Genomic DNA, 10,425 nt, shown 5'->3' on the forward strand with positions numbered 1-10,425 from the left:
ACATGTGTAGTATAATGTGTGAAGCGTGAGCCTCCACATTTGTCCCATGTCATGATACATTGGTGTTGAGAGAGAGAGAAAGATGAAAGAAAGAAAGACATATTAACGTCTTCTAAGGCCAAATTGGCCCATGAGACAAATGGTTTACAACAAATAATGGGATATTTACCTATTCATCGAAAGCAAAAAATAAAAATTAAGATAGAGTTTTAAGCTAAATAGTTCTAGTAAAATAACAAACATGTTCTACAACGAAAATGATGTTATACTAAGCCTAATTTCATTTCCATCCAAGTCTCTCGAAGAGAAGCAGGAGGTCAAAGGGTTTCGATGTGGATGTGGCCCGTGGCCCCAATATAAAAGGTACCCCAACCATAGCTTATAGTCGACGTAGCTCACTTTCCCTTATCTTCTTAATCCTTTCTACTCCGTGTCGACTTGTTTTGAAGCCCATCCTCCGAGGGCGTTTGGTTGTTCTTTGCGTTTCGGCTTCCTCAAGAGAGAGGCCGAGCGGCGTAAGTGTATCCACATTCATTGTCTGCCCTTGTTCCTAAAAAATTACACTAATTACAAGGTGATAAATAGTAAAAGGGTTATGGGTAACACTTTGTAATTTATTCTCCCTATGTTGTTTTAGCTCTAAGATATACCTACCTAGGTTCTTTACATTCGGGGTATCTAATACTTTGGAGAGGGTGGGAGAGGGTCCTAATATGTCTTGGTATTCCACTCGTATCTCGGCATAAGTTGGGCACTTGCATGTGAAGTGATACTCATCCTCTATCTCTATGTGGCAGAACCTACATAGCCTTTCCTCCCTAGGGCCTCTATTAGCCTGACCATTCTCAATCTCAAGTTGGTGAGACAATATCCTAAGTTGTCCAATGGCAACCCTTAGTGCATTTGATAAGAATAAATCTAGATATCTTGGTCGTGTAATAAAACCTAACTGAGAGAAGTGCAAGAAGTGTTCCTTATAGTACAACATGTTAGATGGAGTGGCTCTCGTGGGGTGATCCATTTATATTGAGTGTAAATTTGCCATATTTCTTGGCTTATCACTTTATTACGGTCTTCATGAGATATTAGAGTTTGATCAGTCCCATGATTGTACTTAAGGGGGGATAGGTTATTAATGTCTATGTCATTTGCAAGTAACCAACTCACCACAATGCCATACCAAGAGCTAGTGTCTCTAGACGCATGTAGGGATCGAGATGCCTCAAAGGCTCGACGGGATATCCTATTTTGTGGTTGGCTATGTATCCGATGAATAAAAACTACCACTTGAAACAATGCTTCTACTAACATCGGGGGCATACTAAACTCTGCTCTAATAATGTCATGTGGTACTGTTGATTTGCTTCAGAGTTGATGTGATAACATCGTCACCAAAGGTCTCTCTAATTGCGTCCACATGAAAGATGGTAGACCTTGAACCCATACTACTGATGCATACATGAGGGAAGGGGTCACTAATGAGTCGAAGAGCCATCCCTTAGTCCGTGGCTCTTGAAAGTATGCATGGTGGCATTGTCTCTCTAAGAGTGAGAGGGATGCATACCCTCTCGTTAGCCTATCTTTGGTTCCCTGGGTCATAGAGAATTTACTTGAGCGAGCACTAAAAGTGACTCCCAAGTATACATATGATCCAACTACCTCAACTAGTTTATGAGAGAGGGTTAGGTGACATTTACTCCTAACTTGGGACGATGTATGAAAGATAAGGACTTTAGTTTTCGTTAGATTCACTACCAGTCCTCGTTGTGTACAAATGTCATCTAGGGCATTAAGATGCTTTTGTAGGTCGTGTTCTGACTCCGAGAGCAAGACAATGTCGTCTGCGTAGAGTAAGAGACAAACTTGTGTATCCCCAATAACTACTCCCTTACCTCCCTTACGAGCAATAAAATCAGTGATCTCATCAATGTAGATCCCAAAAAGAGTCAATGATAGGGGGCAACCCTGTTTTACACCAATGGTGCTAGTGAAACAATCAGATAGGCCACATGGGCATCTTACGCACCCAGAGACTTGCTCATATAGGATGTAGACCACTTGGTGTGGTTGTCCAATAGAGACAAGAAGGTTGTGTGTTCATCTCCTACATTCCACAATTGCACCTATAAAATTAAGGGGTAAAAATAGGTGTGATAGTTGAGCCTTGAACCCCAAGCCTTAAAGTTGGTAATTTAACAACTTTCTTCGATGAATATGTTCTCTCTCTCTCTCTCTCTCTCTCTCTCTCTCTCACTCACACACACACACACACACACACACACACACACATGTGGTTAAACTTTAACTTATGCCCCTTCGACATCACTATGGTGTATATCACCCATAGGATGAGCTTGATATTCATATCCTCCACTCAATTTTAGTAGATCAAATGGGCATGTGCGAAGGAACTTTGAAAATTGTCTCGACTTTTCCATCCAATTGCCTTACTAAATATTTGATATTTGATGAACAATGTCAACATATTGGATATCTTTGTCTTGTGTAACAATCTTTAATCGAATATAATGTTAGTGTCATATGCTTGATGTACAAACAAAACGTTAGACTCTACACCAATTGAATACTATTGAGATCATTACAAAAGATTTGCAATATTTATTTGATATAGAAATAGAGATCCTTGAGGCTTCAATACCTACTTAGGACATATGCCTTCACGACTGACAACCATAATGCCCATATAAGAGGCAACTTCTTTCTACAATGTCCAACGTAGACCATTGATTCAATTTGATATGGTTGGATGTTAAGGGAAATAATGTTATATTGTAGTCACATGTTCCCCTCTTAAGAATAGGTGATCAATGTATAAATCAACATGAATAATATGCACTAAGCTTGATAAAAAATCCAAGCGCTTTCTCCTTTCAAATGTGCGTAGGGGTGTCCAAAAAACAATTGTCTTCAAAACTCCTGCACTTCAAGAGAGAAAAGACAAAACTCAAGATTATTGAGGCTCAAATTCAGCATTTAAGTAGTTGTCCATATGCACGATTACCAAATAGCACTCGTGCATGACAAATAAGTGGCAAGGATGCATAAGAGAAGAAGTGTTGTATGTAGAGAAGATCTCGACGTAGTCAAAATATTTAGATTTTAGCCATCAACAAATCTTTTACATCTTTGTCTCTAATAGAATTCCATCTCCTTATTTTCTCTGTTCAATTTTGAAGCAAATCAATCACATTTCATGAGCAACAATTACTTCATTTAATCTTAATTGCTTGTGAAGATTTATTACTTAGGACATTTGATTGATGATAAGGGTAAGGATGAGTAAAGAAAGCCCAACTTTGGTTGATTCTTGGGTAATGTCTTAAAACTTCATCATTCCTTGGTTTTGTTAGTTTTCTATGAAAATCTCCTTGTAACTTTTGACAATTGACCACACTTTTTACTAATATTTCTAAAGGTCAAATGCGTAAATCAATTCCCTAGAATGATAACCTACCAGAATTGTTTAAATACCATTCTCTAGAAATATGTCTCAATTTATCCTACAATTATCTTGCATGAAACATTTAAAAACCTTTGATGTTGAAACCAATTTTAGAGATTATTCATATGCCTTTGCTTTTTGATTTTGAGTGCGGTAAACTTATTTCTATTCAACGTGAACATTAATCTCAAGAGAAAGAACTATATTAGTTCATTCATTCACTTCAAACTTGGCTACATTACTTACATGGGAATCATTTTGTGGTCATTATTGATTATAAAAAATTTTGAAATAAAGAAAACCGATTTTTCCATCTATTATTACAAGGTCCAATGAAGATAATTGTTAACAATCTCCTTAAAAGATAATAAAGGAAAACTAAATCTTATAAAGATACCATTAAGATCCTTACATCCTCAAATTTTATCTTTCATTTTTCTAATGGCATGTTCTACTATATTGGGAGGGTTTGTGCTCTAGTTCTTTGTACGGTCAAAAGTTGTTTTTTTAATCCCATGATATGCCTTTACCTAGGCACCTCAAAATACATTGAGCACTCATTCTAATCTCTAAAAAATATATGTAACCTAAATTGTGCCATGATGTAATTGAATGTTTGTGATGCTAGATCAATACAGTTGAGCAACTCAAAGTCACATATCTTTTACATTGATTAGAAATTCTTAATGATAAATGGGAGAGTCTCTCTTTGGATCTTATTGTTGGTCTATTTCAAATACAGAGAGGTGACTTCATGTAGGTATATGTTTAAGGCTACAAGGAAAATTACCCAAATTTATTCCAAGCAAAACCATGATAATAACTCGTGTGATTATTTACATATTACGATTTTACAAGTTACATATGAATACAATTGTTTACTAGTGAATTTGGACTAAATTCATTAAAATATTGGAAACTACATTGAGTAGGAGATCCTTAGATCATGCTCAATGTGATGGTCAAATTGAACAAGTCAATTGGATTGGTAAGGATATGCTTCAAACCTATATCACAAAGAATGCAACAGACTGGCAATCATATCCCCTTTAATTAGAGTTTGCATATAATAGCTTTAAACATACATCATGTATATTATATTTTATAATAATATATGACTTTTCGGCATGAGCCTTAGCTATGAACCCCAATTGATGTTAATTTTCATGAGATAAATTAGAGCACACAGTTCTTGAGGACTTTTTGGAAAAAAGAAAAAGAGTTCTTGAGGACATGCAAGAAATGTCGGGTGAAACTCTTCAAGATTCATATTAGGCCTCAACTTTTTATGCTTATCATACATGTGTCTGAAATTCGAAAACATTATTTACATGCAAGTGTGTTGAATCAACAATATGGTGTTGTAGACCTTTTGGTTCATTTTCTTATCATCTCAACCTTCTCATTTTTATTGAAGTATTATAGAAGTGTGAGAAGGTTGTTTTCAAGATGCCAGCAAGTCAATACAAAAACAAAGAAAGTAGGAGAGTAGTACATACAAAGAATAACCTTATGTTTATGGTAGAGTACAATGAAATTATACACATGCACAAACTATTTTGCAAATTCACTTGGTCAACAGTGATGCAGGAAAGTGTTTTTTCAACACCCAGTAGTGCATTATTAATACATGTAAGAGACAACAGAATATTCTATCACAAGACAGAAAATGTATTGGATGTCCCAACAAAGTGATGGATGGAACCGAAAAGTTTCTTTGCTGCACCAAAATGCCTTATCCTGTATAGGCCTGGAGTAGCTGTGTCAGGAATCTCCCACATTATAGTGGCATAACTATGAGGACTTTTTGCAGAAGGCCTAGTCCACATGAAACGGAGGCACAAGTCATCATCATCATAAGCAGGAGTCCACTTCCCATTGGTATCAACAAGCTCTACAAGAGCAAAGGTGCCATTGGTGAACAAATCATTACGTGGACAAGCAGACCGAAACTTCGCGGTCACAATATCCCCCCTGTGATACGTGCTATTCAGAGGAATGTCTTCCGTTGGATCTCCAAAGGTTGTCCCAGAAGCAGTACTGTCTATTACAACTCCGGGAAGTAACTCCAACTGTTTATTCAGTAGTTGTGGTGGTTGTGGACCTGCCTCCACTTGTTCATCTTTTGCCAAGGCCCTTGCAAGCTTTCTAAATTCTTGAATATACGCACTAAGCGTATGTGGTCCAAACAAAGTTGAGGCCCCCTATCCAAACATGTACTTCAGCAGTGTGAGATGGAGACGATATTATATGATTATAGAGTAAGTAAAGTGTGTACCTCATATCGTTGCACCTCATACTCTTCGAATGTAGTCACATACTGGGAGTATGCATTGGTCAGTCCTGCTATAACAACAGTGGTATCCTCTCCAAACTCATCATTGCCTTCACTGATAAGTGTTGCTTTTACAATCTCCCGTAAACGTCTTCCGGCCATAGTTGTGAACTCTACAGTCAACCCCAGTGACAAAACCTCATTCTTAGAGCTTAAGCCGACTCATTTTTCCATTAGTGAACCAACAGCATAAAATTCCAAGCAATTTCATACCTCCAGGGACTGACAAAATGACAAGTTGCCCAATCCTCAAGATTTGTATTGGAAGAATGGAGGGCTGCATATCTCTCTCTCTTTCTCTCTCTCTCTCTCTCTCTCTCTCTCTCTCTCTCTAGACAAGCTTAATGAGCCTACTCTAAGCACCATTCATACACAATCAGAAACTAGCGACTAAACCAAATCAATGCACAATCAATAGCTTATAATAGCTGGAAACAAAACCAGAAGGAAATATGCTTACTGCCCACTCATATGGCTGTGTCATTTCTCCAGTGTCGATGAGAACTGGCTTTGGTTTCTGGCATTCGATCTGTTTCTTACTAGGGGGTTTTAATGCAGCTCCAACAATCTTCCAAAACGCATTCCCCTGGGCATTATGCTCATAACAGTTTAAGCATGCCAATTAACCCAATCATATTGAAGCTGTCAAAATATAAGGAAATAACATAGCCAACTAACTTTATTATCTCCTTGTTTGAAATCGAAAGCTCCAGGACCATCTGTTGTGCCAGCTGCAAAGCTGAATCCCACAGCTGCAGGGCATGTATGTACTTTTTCTCCATTTGGCATATTTACTTCAAGGTTAGACATGTCCAAATGTGTATGGCGAAACGCTACTCTACCAATAACCCCATCTTTTGCAGAATCAAAAAGTGAAGCCGCCTTCTTAAATTGTCGATCCCCAATAATCTTTGTGCTTGCGAATTCATCAGGGTACCTGTCAATTGTTTCTTTAATCTTCAAGATACTGATTACAATAAAAACTAGGTAACGCCATGCATTGTACAGAAGTATTGAAACACATTAAAGAATAAAGGGCATTTTGCAAATAGGACAACCAGACATTATGCTGAAATGTCTTTACAATTAAGCAAGATCAACATTAATAGAGATGCATATGATTACACAATTTGATACAATTAAGCAATTATTTCAGGAAGTCTTAAGTGTTTTAGCGTCAAAATTATATAATATTCAATGTAACAGAGAGACATGCAGTTCTGTAATTTACTATCCCAACAGGTATACTTTTCTAGAAAATTGAAGTTAAAACAAAGCAGTAAATAAATGGAGAGAAACAAGCTTACGCAGGGCCCAAACCAATGCAAAGTTCATTTCTTCCACCACAGGTACTATGATTGAAGTCGCAAGAAATTCCTGTATCCAGACAAACTGCACCCTGAACATTTGGAGATGTGTCTCCTACATTTGATTGACAAAATGCTGCTATAAACCGTGGCTTCAACAAATTATCGAGTAGTCTCCGAACACGAGGCATAATTTTAGAATTGCCAAAATTTCCAAGCCTCACAAAAGGATCCCATTTCACTGTATCTATCATAAAATAATATATACAATTTTAGAATCACTCTCATCTTAAAAAAAAGGATGCAGTCATACATGTAAATTTTTTCTAGAAAATACACGATAAATTTCTAGAAATATGCTGAATCATTCATGGTTTAGGAATGGTCTCCTAACATGCGCTCTCCTAATACTACGCTAATCGACTAGAAGATTATGGTCTGGCGTGAACTCCAAATAAGTAGTCCCAGGAACTCGAAATTGTCTTCACAACCTCTGCTTTAATTGTGATTTAATCAACAATCCGATGCTTAATTATCATCATTGATCTCTTAATGATACACTTGTTCTATCACAAACCATTCATTGATCCAATAATCTACTTTTCATCCACTCCTACTTTGATCAACTCATTAATCCATTCTTAATCCACCCATCCTATCCCAACCCCTTCAATAATATATTTTCAATCTGCTTGATCAATTAATATTCCTCTTTTCCAAATCATTAACACCAACAAAATTAAATATGAAATTATTACCTTATTTATGCTTATTAAATAACTAAAACATATTCCTTAACATTTCCCTTAATACACATACACATTAATAAAAAAATTACATTCCTACTTTTGAAAATCAAGGCCGAGTTCATGCAATACCTATTACATTCTACGGAATTCCTCACAGATGCAAAACAAGAAAAAATAGAAGTAAGTCACCAGGGATGACACCTGGAAGAACGCGATCACGATCATACCAATCCTCCATCAAACGAGCTGCAGTGCCTTTATTGTCACCGCTAATAAGTTTATTAAATCTACTCATAGAAGTTCCATGGACAGCAAACCAGTTGAAGGATCCAATAGGTCCCCATTCATCATCTACAAACTTCAGCAATGTCATCTCCTTATCAACATTGTATCTATAACGTGATTGTTCTTCTGGTGGATTGTTAAGATATGCACTAGGGCTTCTGTTTATGTTGGCATCAAGCAACTCCCCTGTATTAGCCAATCCGGACAAGAAAAATGCTGATTATTCTTTCCATCAACATTTACATTACATCTCCCAATCAGTTAGATGCAAATGTTGTGTGGGAGTTTTATTATTAATGTCATGCAATAAAAGTGAGTTTCTACCTTGGTTGATGTAGATAGACCCTGGTCTTAAATTGTTATGGGCTTCAATGATGCTATTTTCAATGCCATCAACAAGTGCATAGAAAGACTGACTAACAAAACCAAGTGATGTGATGATGTAAAGCACATATTGCAAATATCCACCAGGACCAGAGTGCGTATGAGTTCCACTTATAGCCACATTGTTTGCAGTATATAAATCACCATATCTGTGGTCAAGCATATTACAACATACAACAAGATGTAAACACGCTATCTATCTGTTGAGAACTTTTGTTCACTTCAAGATCAATTATTCTTAATAACAATATCCCAGATTGAATAACACAATCTAAACCTTTAACCAACTCTTCAGATATGAATAACTTGATTAATTTCGTTATAGAAAAATTGAAACCAGCTATCAAGATGTTGACAGCTTTGATTAACCTAGAGATCCATATACATAATAATAGCATCCGAGGCTGAATAGCTTAATCAAAAACTTCAGCTAACACTTGATTAATTTACAGTTCAATCTACATAAGAATATGTATAACTTGATCAATTTACAGTTCAATCTACATAAGAATATGTATAACTTGATTAATTTACAGTTCAATCTACATAAGAATATTATCTTCGATTGAATAGCTTGGCCCAAACAGACATTGAATAAATTTACTCATTGAGAAATCCATCCACATAATAATAATAGTTTGCTAACAACCAACAACTGAGAATGATTTTACTAGATTGATCATAAATACATCTTGAGGAAAATTTTCATCTTCATCTTTTTAAAAATAACTTTATCTAAACCAAATATGAATACCTTTTATCTAAATTCGTATATGTAAAGAAAAATATGGAGAGAAAAATGATACCTGTCTTTGAGACGTTCTAGAACTTTGTTGGTAACAGCTTGAGAAGCCATACACGCATCAAGGTTCACGAAGACCACTCTGTTTCCTTTTCCATGGATGTTTGTCTCTGCTTCTGCAACGATGAAGGTTCTTGCATGGAGACGAAGATGAATCCCTGCAGCGGTCTGCGTAGGGTTAGCATAGCCCATCATGTTGACGTCAGCGGCGGGACCCGTGATGTCATGGCTGCCCAGACCGATGAGGTAGGTTGTTGGTGAAGAAGAGGAGGCAACAGCAGCAGCAGAAGCATAAAGGAGGGAGATGATGATTGTGGTGGTGGTGGCCATGGCCATGGCCATGGTGTTTGGATTTTGTTTGGGAGGGTGTCTTTCAATCATCGTATAAAATGAAGCATCTTTCTCTGTCTCTGTGTCTCTTCTCTCGTTTGTTAAGAGAGAAAGAGAGAGAAGAAGAAGAGGAGGAGATGAGTTTATTGAATCGAACTGTGCGTGCTTTCCTTCTTTTGGCTTATTACACATTTTTTGCACACATCGCTTTGCTCATCCCACACTCCTATGAGATGAGAGTTTGCGGGAAAAAGTCCATGCTTCTGTGATAAGTATGTGATCATGTTCCTGACTTTCCACTAAATACACTAAATACATCGAATGTTAATTGGTATTCAACCTCGTTCTCTCACTATGTCTCGTTGAATTATTATTCCTTTGTTAGATTATTGAACCCTTCGGCACCCAAGAAAAAGCGAGAATAACCAAAGTTGTTTTCACCATCCACATGAGCTAATGACGCGGTCTTTACAACATTGCTTTATAGAATAAATAACGATATTGAGGCCAAATTGTCATAGATCCAGACCCATGTAATGTTCAATGAATAAATGAATACGTTGTGATTATCTTGTGTTGGCCTTTTGGTAATTAGCTTACTCTAGTGGTAAGTTGTTAACACTATTAATCCTATCCCTTGTGTTCAAAGCTTAACTTTCACAACTCTTTATTATAGCATGCATAATTTTTCTTCCTTCATTTACTAGATGTCATTGTGGAATGTACGGGTTAACCGTATGACCCTTGGGTCTCCATTGGACAACCCATCT

The 10,425-nt window shown here is 36.9% G+C and overlaps 1 protein-coding gene across 2 annotated transcripts; it reads right to left on the minus strand.

Annotated features, from left to right (window-relative positions):
- Positions 1-4,955: 4,955 nt before the first annotated feature.
- Positions 4,956-9,721, minus strand: LOC147868189 (neutral ceramidase 1-like). 2 transcript variants are annotated; one of them, XM_087316312.1, is made up of 9 exons: positions 9,330-9,721; positions 8,464-8,672; positions 8,056-8,325; positions 7,106-7,352; positions 6,477-6,735; positions 6,259-6,384; positions 6,012-6,075; positions 5,742-5,911; positions 4,956-5,667 (listed from the first exon to the last, which is right to left on the minus strand). In XM_087316312.1, exons 1-9 carry the CDS (start codon positions 9,704-9,706, stop codon positions 5,119-5,121), a joined length of 2,271 nt encoding a protein of 756 aa, XP_087172438.1. In that variant the 5' UTR covers positions 9,707-9,721; the 3' UTR covers positions 4,956-5,118. The 2 variants fall into 2 exon arrangements, with proteins under 2 accessions (XP_087172438.1, XP_087172430.1); XM_087316304.1 differs by having other exon boundaries at positions 8,044-8,325.
- Between the last annotated feature and the right edge of the window lie 704 nt (positions 9,722-10,425).

Source organism: Azolla caroliniana, unplaced genomic scaffold (assembly GCF_043228905.1).
Source record: "Azolla caroliniana isolate FFs.n. ecotype wild unplaced genomic scaffold, voAzoCaro1.0.p SCAF_1, whole genome shotgun sequence".
NCBI classification, from domain to species: domain Eukaryota; kingdom Viridiplantae; phylum Streptophyta; class Polypodiopsida; order Salviniales; family Salviniaceae; genus Azolla; species Azolla caroliniana.